Raw genomic sequence first — 16,452 nt, forward strand, 5'->3', positions numbered from 1 at the left:
AACAATTCAAACAACTCGTGCCAATGAAAATAAGCATGCATCTGTCACTATTGAATTTTGCCTCCTGTTGTGCCATCCTTTCATTTTGTTGTTAGATTTCTCAGTCATCTTTTCTCTTAACAAAGCCAAATGATTGTGCCACTTTCAGAATCACATTTTACCTTCTTTATGCAGTCATGACTATCTGTTATATCAAGGAATAGCTTACCCTTAGAGTATACACATGTAAACATTCCTCTATGTTGAAAACTGGTAATTGATAATTTATTCTTCTTCAAAGGAGGTAAACCACTGTAGTAAATATTAACCATCCCATTTTCATCCCACTGGAATCATCAAAGCTATTTCTTCAAAGTGGCCTTGCATAGTGAAAGGTGTTATTTTCTTCACAATATCTTTGTAAGCCACCAATTACCATATTGCTCACAATGTGCCCGATAAAATTATTTTTAATAAAACATTCTAACCATTAGCCACTGCATTTTCCTGCCATCTTTACATGTCATCAGCTCAGGAAGTTCCACAGCTATGAAGACTGAATCCTATTTTAGTCACAAGCCAAAGGCTCGGCTTTTATCTCAGATATATCCATGTGCTAGGAAGTGCTCAACACGTCTGAAAATTAGAACCATACTGCAAATGCAGCTATACCTACTATGAGAACTACAGAGCTATGCATTCTAGACAAAACCAGTCTCAACCTCTTCAGCAATGTCTGATGTTTGTCACCAATGTCAAATGTTGAAAAACCAAGCCACGTTTACCAAGCAGTAAAATGACTGGTCCAAAAATCCCAAGATCTTTTTTAAAAGTCTGTCTTTAAACTTTTAAATACTTCAAACACTTATGTCATGCTTACACACTTTTTCTTCTGTTCCCACAAAAGGTGAGAAACTAATATGTAAGACAAAGACTGAAGAAGCCATGGAATAGCTTGTCTCCAGATGGCATCCAGAGGCTGCAGCTTCAAATCAAATACTGTGGATAGGAATCTTAATAAAATGTCAGGAGTTGACAAAACCACTTTAACTTCCAGGCATGTCATCAGTTTATCCATTATTACTTCAATATTCTCTCTTCCTTAATTTAATTAGCTAGTTCACTGGATCCTAACTTCAATAAATCCTCATCTGCCTGGTTGTTTCCTAGTAAACCCTTCTACCTAATGCCCAACTTGGTAATGCTGTTTTTGCTGCAGAAAAACACCAATAGTGTCATGTTCCACACTGGAAAAAAAGACCCATCTAGCCACCACTGGCTGGTACTCTTCAGGAAGTCTTCTTAAAAGTTTCCCAGCTTTGAAAGAGGAACAAATCAGTGTTTGCAGCTACCTGACACAGGAAATAGGCAGGATCCCCCCCCCAAATAATAAATTTAAATGCAGGGAGTGGGTAGAGAGCTTTGTTATTGAATACTGGGAATCATCTTACCGAACTTAGGGAGTATATGTTTTCTAAGAAGTTTCTGTTCAGTGTTTGTTGCATGAATATCCACAACAAATGGAAGACACATAACAGTCTTTTCTAATGCAATGTTCCCCACTGGTCTGATGCAAACCCTCTTCTTCCCACCTCCCAACACCCTCCCAAGTCAGTAGAACATGAAAACTCAACCATCTGCATGAGAATTGTAGAACAGTCTATGTTACTGCTGAACAAGGGTGTAAAGTAAAACAAGTCCCTCAACCTCTGCAAGGCCTTCCTGCTGAGAGCAAATTCAATTGGAATTGCCTTTGGCTTTGAAGAACTGTAGCTGCATGATTCCCTCATAACTCTTTCACATGTTGCTGACGCCACCAAACCAAAACTTTAATTGACATTTATTTTGAAAACTTATGGACTAAGCATGAGTTTTGAGGACTGTTTTGATTTTCTAATTATCTGACAAAGCCTTACAACCACCATTGCCATTGAATCAGAGGAAGCTGAAGACCATATGCAGACAGCAGTTTCTGAAATAGAACAATAATGCTCTTTGAGAAGAAAAAATTTAAAAAGTCAAACAAGAGACAAATAGCAATCAAGGTATTCAGGCATTTTTTTTTCTTTGTACTCTGTTTCACTGTATCTGTACATTGCTCATTCCCCTTATGTTTAATAACTTGCCTTTTGAGGAATAAAAACCCTTTTTTCTAAGAAAAAAACAATCAAAACAGCAACCCCAAATTTAAACCCATTTTTTTTTTTCCTATTTTACTTATTTCTCAAAGATTTAATTTGGGCCCAAGTGCACCCATACATAATTACTGTTTCAAAAATCCACATATTTACACAGCTCTGCACAATTACCTTATAATGAAATTTTGACTCTCACATGGCTCCCAAAAGCTCTTATTGCCAACCAGAGAAGTTGGTTACATCTATAAGCCAGCACTGTTTTACTTATCCAAGAAATACCCCTAAGTGCTTGAAATTGGCTAGAATCCACAGTCTCATAATATGGCGTCCTGGAATAACACTTTGCATGTTCCAAAAAAGTCAAACAGGACATAAAACCACCTTGTTCCTAAAGTAAATATTAAGAGTGATATTTTGAGTAAGAATTTTAAAAATCTGAATGCCATATACTTTCCAAATTCAAGAAAATAAATCATTAAGATCAAAACTCTTGGTATTAATAAATATTTAAACTGTACATTTTAATTATGATATTGTGAGCTCAGCATGGGGAGGAAGCAGAGGTTTTCAGCTGATCTATGTGTATATTGTATTCTTTCTCAAAAAGAAATATTTTCACACATCCCACTAGGCATTGTTAGGTTGGAAAAATGACACATACATCCCTTTGGAATACCACAGTCCTTGACTATAGCCTTAGAAAATCCCCCTGGAAATGAACTAGCTATAAAATGTTCATTAAGCTAATTATACAGTTCTTTACTGCCAAATACTGATGCCAGACCAATGGAGCCATAAACTCTTTTCTAAGAAGAAGTCCTGAAAATATTTCCTTACACAGAATTTTTAAAGTTTCATTTGTTTATATTTATTTTAGATTTTAATTTCAGAAGGGGTTAGGGGGGTGGGGGGGATTAGAAGCTTCAGAGCCCTCAACAAATACAAGGAGAGTATTCAAATATTAAAAATACCCCTGAAGTGAAAAAAGTAGATGTGCACCTTTATCTCCTTTTATGAACCTAAGAAGTCTGTTGTAGCAAAAACTGTAATACATGAGAATAAAGGTACATATATTAATGATAATGAACTGAGAACATTTTGCTAAACTGTGTTAACTGCCCAAGAAGGGGTTTATAGTTTAGGTCTTTCTAGGCTGAAGCCCAATGTGTGCACATCTCTACATCTACATTACTGCTGTCAGCCTAGGATAAACATACATGGAGGGTTTTTTCTGAAAAATAAGATACTTTTCTGATATCAGCAAAGATACACAGAAAACACAGACAAACTTTTGGAGTAACCATGTTCCCAGATGGCAACCAGAGCCTTTCACACATTTTTGGGAAATTTTGAACATATATAAGAAAGAAACATCAACTCCCAAGATTCAATAAAGTTGATTCATGGACATGACCAAGTCTGGGCCGCATGCTTTATGTATATGTAGGGGTTATTGTTTACACATTAGAAGATTTTACAAATTCTGTGTAAAGTTATTGACTCCATAACAAAGAGCTTAAGTAAAGAAGCAGCCAGCAGCTAGTGGTGTTGAAAGGAAGCACACAGAACCGCTCTTGATGTAGACTCCCTTCAGCAGCTGGGTCTCTTCCATGCAGGCTTTTTGTTCCTGTAAAGAAACCTGCTGCATCCCAGGGTCTGCAAAGGGGCTGCCTCCACCACAGCCTTTGGCAATACTGAAGGTGAAGCTACAGCCAGAAGGTAGTCTGTGGACCAAAAATCCCAGTCCTGCCTGGCTTTCAGTTATAGCATTTATCAAGTTCCAAGTCTAGTGGAAGCTGGAATAAAAATGTTCAAGAGTGACAGAGGACTCTCACAGCACTGGCTCCCAAACCCACATGGCAAAGATCCCAGTTCCAGCCTTTCTGGCTGCCTGTTTTCTAGACAACATTTCTAAAAGCTTACATGAATAGAATACATCAATGTAACATGCAATTAATACTTGGAACATTCAACTTACATTTTTTTTCTGAAATATCTACCAATGCCATTTTTCAAATATGCTGGTATCTCAAAATTAATAAACTATATTATATTACTAGATTTAGATACACTAGATTTAGAAAGCTACAATGAAACAAAGAAGGAATTTAAAATAAGTCAGCTTTACCAATTAACATAAGGGTTCTGTATGTACTACTCATGGATGCAAAACTATCTTTGATTTTAGCAGCATTCTGGATACATAAAAAGCAATCTTAACAGCTAAAGGTTTGGGTTGGAAGCCCATAGGTTTAATTAACATCAAGGCCAGACACTGTTTTTTATAATAACTTACAGAAAGGCAGGTATCTCTAAAGCTGTCATTGTGATAATGGTGCTCATTTTTTTCAAGGAAAGATACTCAATACAAATCAGGGGTAAGCATTCCCATTTTCAAAAAAATAATCCATAGGGGATAAAGTACAGCCTGGAGCACACAGAAATATGTGTATAATGAAGGACAGAAACATATACAATATAATATCTGAGAATTAGATATTTAAATCCTCAAAATTACATAAACACTCAACATAATTGTTTTCAATGTCATAAAACACAGAACATCTTTGCTTCTTCTCACAGTTTTTTGTCTCAAAAAGCACTGTAATAAAATTGTGCTCAAGCATGACTTAGCATGACTTAAAGTCACCCCAGGACATTTCTTAACTAAGAGCACTGTCTGTAGACCGTATAAAACACTCTCTATACAAAGGAAATTTTTTCCCCCTGTGTCCTCAATTACAGCTACCATGGTCTCTGCTAAACTTCAATTAGAAAAAAGAAAAGTCTATCAATTATAAAGGCTAAACAGTAAGAGTAAACTTTTCTCTTTTTTAAATTGGTGATTGAATTTTTGTGATTTAGCAAGGAGGAACATGACAGCAGCTGCCTAGAAATGCAGGAAATACTTTCTAGTAAATTATGATAAATTACTTTTAGCTGAAAAGCAAAGTAATTTCATCTCATTGTTTTGGTAAACAAGATAGAAATCTACCTAGCTAGCATAATGGGATGAAATTTCTTCGCAAATGCCTGATCAAAATCCTTGATAATATAGTGTAAAAATTCAGCATTATCTGAGAATACCTACAAATGGATGTAATCAGGCTTTGCATTTCTATTTTAAAATACATGTATCTATTGTAAAATTAGTCATTAATAAAAAAAAGCATAATAGATTCAATTGCACAAATATAAAGCTTGTGTCATTTCTAGTAATTTAATTCAACTTATGCATTATTTACTTCAGGACAAATCAGAGTTTCTTTAAAGCAGAATGATTTGGCACACTTACTGTATGTCAAGCACAGGATGATTATTTTTTTTTACACACTTGATAACAATAACAAGAGTATAAAAGCAGCAGCATTTTTCTAATGCACAAACATAATTTTTAGAGATAAACCAAGGCTCAAATGTGGTTTTCTACTAAGTGTTTTCAGTTCTGTGTGTTGACAGGCATACTGATTTAACTCCTTGATGCAAAACTTTTCCCTAAAAGAGATAAAGAATAATTTCATTTTGTAGCAGTATTGCCATTTCAATCTATTTCACACTGCCCACATAACAATATAGATCAGTATTAGAAGATGGCAATTTCTAATGTTTTAATCAATAAGCTGTCACACACACAGAGGCTACCAGAAATGCTCTTGAAACAGTGTTCATAATTTCACCTTTCTTCAGCTAATAAAATCAGTATGAGTCATGCATCCACCCATTATCCTCATTTTTTTTACTCATGCTCTCTTCTATTGTATAGTATCTCTGTTTCAAGGTATTTGGAGTTTTTAACCTTTTAGTGGCTAGAAATGCAGTTTTGTAGCAACCTTTGTTTTAATCAATAAGCTGTCACACACACAGAGGCTACCAAAAGTGCTCTTGGAGCAGTGTTCATAATTTCACCTTTCTTCAGCTAATAAAACCAGTATGAGTCATGCATCCACCCATTATCCTCAGCTTTTTTACTCAAGCTGTCTTCTATTGTATAGTATCTCTGTTTCAAGGTATTTGGAGTTTTTAACCTTTTAGTGGCTGGAAATGCAGTTTTGTAGCAACCTTTTTCTGAAAGAACACAAAACTGTTCTGAATTTCTTTGGCTTTAGACTTGGTCTAAACATGCACTGAAACAATATTATTTTAAAAGTCCCAGCACAGCCTCTAAGAACGACTATACTGTGCAGCTCATTCTTGCTGAACAAAGGCTTGTTGTTTGATTTTTTACTTCAAATTATTCATACTCATATCACCCACAAATCCTCACACTATCCAGTGATCATGCAATCATGCACCATAAATCAAAGTTCTTAAAAGGTAAAACAAAATCCTACCTTTATGTAGCCCCAAGAAACTGAGAGTAAATAGTTTGCCTCAGGCATTTTTGATTTTTTCTATACTACCAATCTAAGCTAATCAGTTCTTTGCTATCTGACACTGCAAAAGACTTCCAAGAATAAAGATTACTTCTTTCCTCTCCTAATTCTTTTTGCTGGTCTTCAGGTTCTCAGCAACTGTGTGCTCAGAAGGCATACTGAAATGAAATCCAACCGTGTGGTCTTCCGATTGAATAAATGCCATTTGTGAAACTCCAAGCATTCAGAAGCAACGTTGAAGACACATATTGTACGAGCTGAAGAAATTTCTGAAGAGCTAGGGATATGCATATTTCCTGAACACCAGGATTTAATGAATAATGTATGTCAAGATGCTCAGCTGCTCAAAGACTTGCTCTATCAACAGCTACCAAATAAGGACCTGAAGAGGAAGCCACAGACAGTGGCAGCGATCCCTCCCATAGAGCCATACTAGCAGCCAATAGTGTGTCACCCTAAAAGATATAAATCCGCAGAGCTGGTGTCATGATGTATGGTAATTTCCCATTGGCTGATGCTGGGGACTCTCCTGGGCATGGGATATTTCTTTTTTCTTTTTTCTTTTTTTTTTTTTTTTCCCCCCCGACAGCAAATGCCCTTTACTAATGGCATCCCTGCCTGCAGCATTCACATGCCATTCAAAAATAATTGGGCTAAGGTCTTGTCACTTCAGCAGCATTTACCAGTTTTCAATGGACACACCATCCAAGCAGTTAAAATTAGTATTGTGTGTACATACATCTCGATTGCCTAGTGAGTTTAATTTTTCATATGGAAGAAAAATATATTTTAAGGTTTTATTTATGGGAAAAAACCCAACATAAATAGATGTATCTTGTTTCATAAGCAGTTTATGATGTGTTTTAACAATGAAAATTTTTTGGATTTTATGCCATCTACATAAAAACCTGTTCTACCTCAGACTATTGGGCCAGGCTGCTACTTTCTAATGCTTTTTTTTTTGAAGAGATAAAAGCAGTTACTATTATGCTAAAGCAAGGCATGTGTCTTACAATTCCCAGTAAATGTTAAGCTTCCAAGGAGATGTAAGAAGTGAGATAATAAGAGTCCTCAAATTCTCACTTTATTTATCCAACTTTTGCTCTTTCTGCCTCAGCAGATTATTATAATCAATTACAGCTATGCATCATTGAAAAAAAGAAGGGATTAATTGAAAGTGGAGTGTGTCAGTGAGCTGACTCAAGCATTAAATAAAAGATCCCACCATCTGTCACTCAGAGACCAAAACTTGAAAGGAGGAATACATTATGCCCACGGCAGGGGGGTTGGAACTAGATGATCTTTAAAGTCCCTTCCAGCTCAAGCCATTCTCTGGTTCTGTGATTATCTTTCTCCACCCTGTGCAAGGCACATGCACTACTGCAGCAAATTTCTAAGTCTTTGTTGCGTCAAAAGAAAGGGAGAGTTACCTTATATGACAATGGGCAAATGCCTAAGGACAAACTGAATGAGGTGCAGTGATCAGTCTAATCCCAGACTGCTGATTCACTGGAAGATGCTGACCAAGAACGGTCATAAGAGAGGTTTTGGCTGAAGTAGTTAGCAACATTAAGTGCTTCAAAAAGAATTGAACCTGTAAAAATCAATAGGGCAAAATATGGTATCAACAAATCCCTTACAGGAGAGAAATCTACAGCAATGTGACAACTGGATACAACCAACACATCATCAGTACTTAAAGTATTTTCATGTGGAAGGCATACTGTTTGCCTTAAAATAGATAATGTAAGACATTTCTGACACATTTTAATATTCACAGTTATACTTGGTCTGGATCTATGAAGCTAGATGTGTATAAAACAATTAAGTGTTGAAAACAGACCTGGGGTTACTAGACACTCAGTAAGACCTTAAAGAAGTCTTAAAAAAGGTACTCGTAGAAATTATTTCTCCCGATTCTTTCTGCTCAGCTTTGTAATGCTGAATATAAAGCTTCTCTACATCTGTGTTTCTTTGTCTTCTGATCACCCACAAGAGAGCACTGCTGCCACCTACCCAGCATCAACACAGAGCTGGAAACATGACGCCTTTCTTCAGAAGGCAATTTCAAGCATGACTTAGAAAATGGTAAAATAACTTTTGCCTACTTCAGGAATGAAGCATGTGGGTATCAAATTTTAGTTGCAATGGGTAACACAAGAAGACACAAAGTTGGGTTTTAAATCTTTCCTCTTACTTTATTACCAAAGGCTGTTTCTTCATGAAATGTTAACATCTCTTTCCAAAGAACTGTTCCCAAAAGAACTTGATTCAGATACAGAATACTTAAAATGGCTGGTATGTAAATTACACCAGCTGTTTGGTATGTATTAAAAAATCATTAAATTTTTTCCTCCCCACTAATATATGAGACAAAGATACATCATAAGAATTACTGGGTTACAGATTAATGGTGTTTATCAAGTTATTAGCTAGGTCATTTTGATATAAAAACAGGAAAAAACATTACCCTCCAATGTAAATATACGTTACATCAATTCACTGTTGCTGCATATTAGCTATATTGATAATAGGAAATTGCACCTGATACAGTAATACTGCTTATTACTGACTTGTATTATTTTTTAAGGACTCATAGTCTCAACCTCATAAAATTAATGATTGTAAATGTATCTCTTATTAAATGTATTAATAAATGTATTCATGGATGTATTAATAAATGTATGACTTCACTGATTTAGAAAGCATGCTCCCTGATTTTGGCTACATGCAGTATGAACTTAGACATATCCGCGTATAGATGAGGATAGTCAGGAAATTCACACCTGCTCAGATTTACAGGAATGGTTCTGGCTGATTTTCCTCCTGAATTCCCAGGTTGCCATCAGTGCATAACTAGCTTCAGAGGAGATTATGGTGGATAGATGTATGCATGGCAAATATCTGCCACTAACTAAATACCTAGAGAAATTTAGTGTATCTTTTCCTACTTGCTATTATGCATATTGTTTAGGAAAAAACCCTTGCAAAATATTATTCATGTGGCAGAGAATATCTTCTGTAATAAAAGAAAAACCTCAGTCTGTTTAATTTATTAGCCCACAGCTACTGTGGAGAATCATGACAATCAGAGAACACAGCACTCCAGACCTGATTCTCTAGCACCAAGGAAGCAGTGGAAGGCAGCTGGAACTTCTTCAGACTAACTGAGCTGAAACCAACCCACACTACAAACAAGACATAGAGAAGGTCAGTGTTATCCTGGGAATGCAGGATAGGCAGTAGGAAGAGCACTGACAGCAGGTCACAGGGGGTGATCCTGCCCCTCTACTCAGCCCCTCACCTGGAGTGCTGTGTCCAGTTCTGGGCTCCTCAGGACAAGAGAACCATGAGACTCCTGGAACAAGTCCAGAAGAGGGAAACAGACATGATTTGGGGACTGGAGCATCTCTTTACAATGAAAGGCTGAGGGAGCTGGGCATGTTCAGCTTCAAGAAGAAAAGGCTGAGAGGGGACCTCATCAACGTAAACAATATCTGAAGGGAGGGTCTTAAGAGGATGGACCAGGCTCTTCTCATGGTGCCAAGCAATAAGACAAGAGACAATGGGCAGAATCTGATGCACAGAAAGTTCCCCCTGAGCATGAAGAAGAACCTTACTATGTGGATGACTGTGCACTGGAACAGACTGACAAGAGAGGCTGTGTAGTCTCCCTCACCAGACATATTCAAGCACCATCTGGACTCATTCCCATGCAATCTGCTCCAGGATGGTCCTGCTTGAGCAAGAAGGTGGGACCCTCTGGGGTTACTTCCAACCTTATTCTCTGATTCTGTGATTCAGTTGCAGTGCTTTTATGAACTGTCACATGGGAGACTTAACATCTTGGTCTTTCCTACTGCAGGTAAGTGATGTAATAATGTAAGGGTAATACAAAAATGTACTTAGCTTTGAGGGAGGAACAGTGGTTTCAAATGCAACCCCTTGGATTGACTTTGAAGTTGCACTAAGAACATTTTCAGAGATGTCTGAGCATCAATTCTGAATACAAGTGTTCTGGATGTAGCACATATTGTCCAGTAAACAGCAAAAAGTAAAGCACAGAGGCAGACATCCAAGCATATCACCAGTTTTGTTTTCAAGGTTTTATAAGAACAGATAGCATAAAGAAATCCCGTAAGCCAAATGAAGAGCCTGGGAAAACATGAAAAAATATGCCCTATGGCAGGTGGTGAGAACTAGATAATCCTTAAGGTCTCTTCCAACCCAAGCATTTCTATGTTTCTATGATTTTTAGACTGACCTTCACACACCAGAGAACAACAATAATCACCCATGTCAAATCCAGCTCCTTCTTGTAACAAATGTGGCACAGTTTTCACAGCACTAGCCAGCTCCACCAGTGAGTTGTGCTGGTATGTACACCACCAGAAAGTTTCACCACAAAATGGAGAGTCTACTCAGTGCTGGAAGACCACAGCAGAAAAGAATGGGCATTTCATCCAGCAAGCAAGAGCATGTGGATGGACTCGGCCAAAATCCAGAGCCAGATAAGTAGAAGCAGCAGAACAGTCAAAGACAAGGAAACTATGCTTACTTAAGTTTTGCTTTAAAATACTTTTTAAATTTTTCTTAAGTTTCTTTGGTTGCTTAAATCAACCAGCCTCACCAAGATTCTCTGGGTTCTACATAAGACTCCCTGCCTAGGAGAGAAACTGTAGGATTTAAATAAAAAAGCCTCAAACAAACTATTAGTAATTTTACAAATATGAGAAGTTGTTTCAACTGCAGCAACCAGCTGCCACACACTAAGTGAGCTGCAGGGACAGCAGACAAAGCTGGGTCTCATTTGGGGATATCAAAAAGAGATGAACTTCTGATAGCTGAAAACTGATGATGACTGTAAGTGGACCACATCTCCAGTTCTTTAAAAGGAGTCTCAGTTTTAAGTGTGCTAATTGTAGCACAATTATACTGCTTCAAAAACATTTTCTTGGAAGCCTTCTGCCTGTCAAAATTAGATTTGTTAAAAATTATGTAAAATGATACAGCATAGGCTATTCCATATCTTTCTCTTTTTTTGAATATATAATTTTTATACATAAAATATGAGAATTTTATGTTGTTACACTGAGATGACGATGTTCTTCTGAAATATTTTAGGGGAAATATGTAGTAAAACCTAGGAGCTAAGACTTAATAAAGACCTGTTCCCTTATTTTAAATAAAAAAAAAAAAAAGAAGAAGAAATATATTAATATGTTCTGATAAAACACGTTATTCGATGTTTGTATTTACTGCCCTCTAGTGATAATAAAAGCATTAGCTATGTCTATGTAGGAACATTAAGCTTTTCTTCAGATCATAAATGTCATAATGTGCTTCACTGATTTTCAACCATACCAGAGCAGGGTCTTTACAGGTATTGTCTACAGCTGCAGTATTTTCAATAGAGACTCATGAGCAATTGCATAGGCAACAGAAATGATACCCTATTTCAACTCTTATTTTGGGGACCACTGTCAATCCTTTATGACACAATATATACTAGTCATTCTCTTGAAAGATTTCCACATAATGAAAGAGTACATATGTATGTAATAGTCTCTAAAAAACACCCAACAGTAAATGGAGCTTAATTTCAACAAATATTAAGCTTTCTACAATATTCTGCTATGTATCTATTTTCTCCTGAATCTGATCCTATCAAAACTGTGTAAATTAAAAAGAAGCTACTGCTAAAAGCTAATTTAGATCAGAGAAAAGTTGACCAGATTGTGACAATAGCTGCAGTTATGACAGCAGATTTGAGGAGAAAGCAGTAATGAATAGTTCAGGTGGTTATTGCTCCGACAGAATATTGGCAACTGACAGATCAATGACCCTAAAAATGCAAAATCATATGAAAATCTTATTTCTATTTTTATGTGTAGATGCACCCCACAAGTAAATAGTCACCCCATAAGTATTTACCACAGCATACCCATGAAAGAAATTTATACCCACGTTACACATTTTTGCAGATAGATATAGCTAGGAAATGTTCAAAGAGGTGTAATACTTAATTCAGAGAGCTGCAATGGCACACTTATCCTAAGACTGATACAGCTATACCAGTACAAACTAAGCTTTATAGGGATTGCTATTTCATACAGAAAGCTGGTTTGCTATGTAACCTCAGTTTTTTACAGGTATTGCTGGATTAATCTTACTTCTCCTGTAACATGGCATTCTTATTTTAATGATGTGTTCCTACTGTAGACCCTGCCAAAGTAAAGCTTTAACAGTTCATCAGAAATACTGCTGAATGGTTTTAATTTCATGCTAAAAGAAACGAGTTTTTCAGCCACCTTTGTACAGCTGTGGGGAAAAAAAAAAAATTTCCACAGACAAAAGCAGAGAATTGTGGAATATGAAGTGATTACTAACACTGCAACAAGCACAATACAGCTCTGATAAACGTGCCTTAGCAAATGCCCATAAATCACACACTGTAGACACCAACATTTTGAAAGCAAACTGCAAGTTGCTTCATGCAATTTTGTTGGTTCATGCTCCAGTTCTTATTAAACCATGACTGTAGTATTTCTTATTGAGGTGCATGTGATAGCATCATTATTCCTTCAAGGAAGGTTGTTCACTAACTAATACTCATTTCAATGTGTCCTTCATACCTTCCATTTGATTATTTATTTAGGTGCTATAAATACACTCTACACCTATAGAGATTGACAAAATAATAAATATCTATTCATCTGGAACGATAGAAGCAACTAGTCTCATCCATTACACCCTTGTCTCATGCACACAGGGAAACAAAACAAAATTTCATGCTTGTTTTCCTGTGTAAGTGAGCATTCCACCTGAATGCCTCTAGGTCAAATTATGCAAACCATCACAAAGCCCAAGTGGTTTCCAGTCCCACAATAAGGTGTACTGTGAAGCTGGGTTTATGGATCCACATGAGGGAGATGGAGACGTGATAACATAACCAGGCTAAAGGCAGCTCTGTCATTTCCTGAATAGCATACTTATTACCTCTGTGGTTTAAATCCCTCTTACAAGAAGTCTCAGTATTTGCATGAGGCAGCTTGTGGTATGTTTCCTTACTCCTTGCCTATTGATACCAGTGATTTGCCTCTCATCCTACACACAGACAAGGAGTGCCTTCTGGCGTGGTGGTGACAGCTGGGTCCCGCTGCATTTGGCCGCTCTGCTCCAGTGCCTGGTGCTCAGTTCACCAGCCATGGGTGACTGCACACACAGCCAGGGCTTGGCAGGCTCAGACCAGGCCGTGCTGGCCATGTGCTGACAGGAGCAAGTGATGCACCCACGCCTGACGGTGAACACTCCTCACTGTCACAAGTCACCATCTCCCCTTTTGAGGTTCTCCCACGAATGCAGACCTGCAGCAACGCTCTATCCTGAGAATGTTTTGCTCCTTCCTACTCCACAGCATAGGTTGTCATGAGACAGAGGCATTAACTCAGAACCATTCTTGTGCTACAAGGCACACATCTTACCAGCTCAGAGTACATGGGCTACAGCCAGAGGCCCTTCCAAATCCAGCCAGTTTTACACCAAGTTTTAGCTAAGAGACCTACAATTTACAAAACACCTACATCTATTAGTCTCCAAGACAATCATCACAATAATTGAAATTGTTTTGTAGGAGCCCTCTCACCTGCATGAATTTCTTTTCTTTTTGTGAAACAAATCTAAACCCAAAGCAAGCACCATGACTATCTCAAGTCACGCATACTTATGAGTTTAAATTTACACATTTTCCATTAAAATTGTAGAAAAGGATTTTATGTGATAGGCACCTGTTTAGTCATCCCCCAGAAGTCTTTTTCCAATATTTTTGTATTATTCACAACTGACTGTTAAAATGCAGAAAATCTTTTATCCTAATATTTGTAGAATAAGTGTTGCTCCTGAGAAACTTCAGATCGATAATAAATCCATATTTACAAGTAAACAGTTTGATAGTTCAATCAATATTTTCTTTTAAAATACTCAAATGTGGCTTGTATTTAGCAGCTTCCAGTATGTACTGTAACAACTTACAGTAACCCCTTTTGCAAACACTGCTTTTACACATGGCTTATAATCAGTTAATATATTATACTTAACAATTATTAAAAGTACATTAACAACAAATTAATTAATATACTTTAGCTTTGATAATTTAGTTCACTTATGAACTTACATAGCACAGAAAAGCCTTCAAGAAAATTTCATTTAAAATGAAAAACCTCTGTTTAATCAATGATAACCCATGAATGATCACTTCTTTTCTGAACATTAAACTAATGAATCTGGCCATTCATACAAAATTTGAAGTCAAAAGTAGATTAAAAAACAGGAAAGTAACATCTCATACTGAAAACTGATAAGGCACCAGGAACAGAAATACAACATTACATTGAGATATATTCTCTGACGGACTTGCAATATGCATACAAAATACACAGATATTATTCAAGTAAAATATTATCTATTAATCTTTCATTATCATTATGTATTTTGATGAGAAACAATGCATTTTTCATATTTCAGTCCTCTTAAATAGATTCTCGTAAGTCTCTATAAAAATCTTCCCTAATTTGAAAAACATCTTAAAAACAAGAAAAACTAATAAGGGCTAAATAGGTAATCATCTTTGGGTCATATTTTCATTTGTTAAAAAAACTCAAAAAACAACCTGGGAAACTTTGTCTGTTTTTTTGACCATTTACATACATACATACATGCCCATTTAATATTTGGAGAAGCTCTAAAAGCTCTGAGCAGCACACGAAGCACTGGAAAGACCTCGGCAGATGCAGAAGGACATCAGCCTATCCAGTTACATGAGCACACATGCAGAAGCCCACTTTTGCCCTGACAAGGTTAGAAACGTTAAAAATGCTCACAGTTTGCCTCTAAATAAGCTTTCTCCAGTCTTCCAAAGAAGCTCCTGTGTAACAGCTGATTCTATCAGCTCTTTATCAAAGTGACAACAATGACAAATAAAACCAGCTTTGGGCTCCATTCCCAGCCTGATGAAATAAATCTAAAGACTCTCACTAGCTCCAGCTAGTTGAATTCACACAAAGTGTTCAAATGTCCTAGGCAACAGGAGTGATGCCCTGGTACATCAATCCTGCCCACCCCTGTCCAATGCCATCTTTTATTCAATCTCCAAAACAGAGAAAAAAAACCTGAAAGTGTGTAATAAGTGCAATTCATCTGTGCAGAACTGTAAAGTTAAACAGGAGTTTATGTCTCATCTAAGGCAAATTCAGAATGAGGTGCAATATTTTATAATGTCAGTGAATATTTAAGTTATTTTTCATACTCACTTCACAAGATTGATACACCTATATTATTAATTGCTGCTTAATTTGTACATGTACATATGTACAAATCATAATCCTAGCTTTTAAAAACAAAACGTTTCTCAATTTTAGACTTTTTTCTCTGATCATTAGGTGGTGAGAATTCCCAATATTACCCAGTCCAGTGTAAGCACAGCACATTCTTTTCATTACTAAAATGAAGATTTACCTTGCCTATTGTCTACTGCATCATTATATTAGTAATCTCATATCAAAATATTAGTATCAGTTGCTAGTACAAATTAAAATATTAGTATAAGTTGCTAATACCAATTAATCAAATTCCAGGTCTTGATTAGAAAATTTTCTGAGAGAAAAAGGACTATGAAAGAAAGCCAAGCTATTTGTCCAAGTTTGAAAGCAGATTTCTCAAAAACCCCTGGTAGTTAAGAAGTACAAGTCAAAATGAGTCTTATCCATTCCAGTGCTGCCACCTATAAGCCCATCAGCAATAATCAGCAGACACAGGTAAGTGTGACTCTCACCATTCAACAAAATTATGTGCAACACCAAGGTAAGACATCAGTGCTGGGCAGGATGTGGGGGTGAAAAGAGGCACTGGGGAACAGAAAGATTTGTATACAGCATGCTATTTCACAATAGCCAAGACAGAGAAGA

The 16,452-nt window shown here is 36.7% G+C and overlaps 1 protein-coding gene across 4 annotated transcripts in view; it reads right to left on the reverse strand.

The window, feature by feature from the left end:
• The window catches only part of PDE4D (phosphodiesterase 4D), a 247,314-nt gene that overhangs the window by 14,474 nt on the left and 216,388 nt on the right, over positions 1-16,452 (reverse strand). Inside the window, exon 1 of one of the 4 annotated variants that reach the window (XM_015652862.3) lies at positions 6,449-9,009. The exons of the other annotated variants lie outside the window; for them this stretch is intronic. Coding sequence (XP_015508348.1) covers positions 6,449-6,496 — 48 coding nt within the window. The 5' untranslated portion in view covers positions 6,497-9,009. Of the gene's footprint in view, positions 1-6,448; positions 9,010-16,452 lie in introns of those variants that run through there. 4 annotated transcript variants of the gene reach the window in all.

Source organism: Parus major, chromosome Z, assembly GCF_001522545.3.
Source record: "Parus major isolate Abel chromosome Z, Parus_major1.1, whole genome shotgun sequence".
Taxonomy (NCBI): Eukaryota; Metazoa; Chordata; class Aves; order Passeriformes; family Paridae; genus Parus; species Parus major.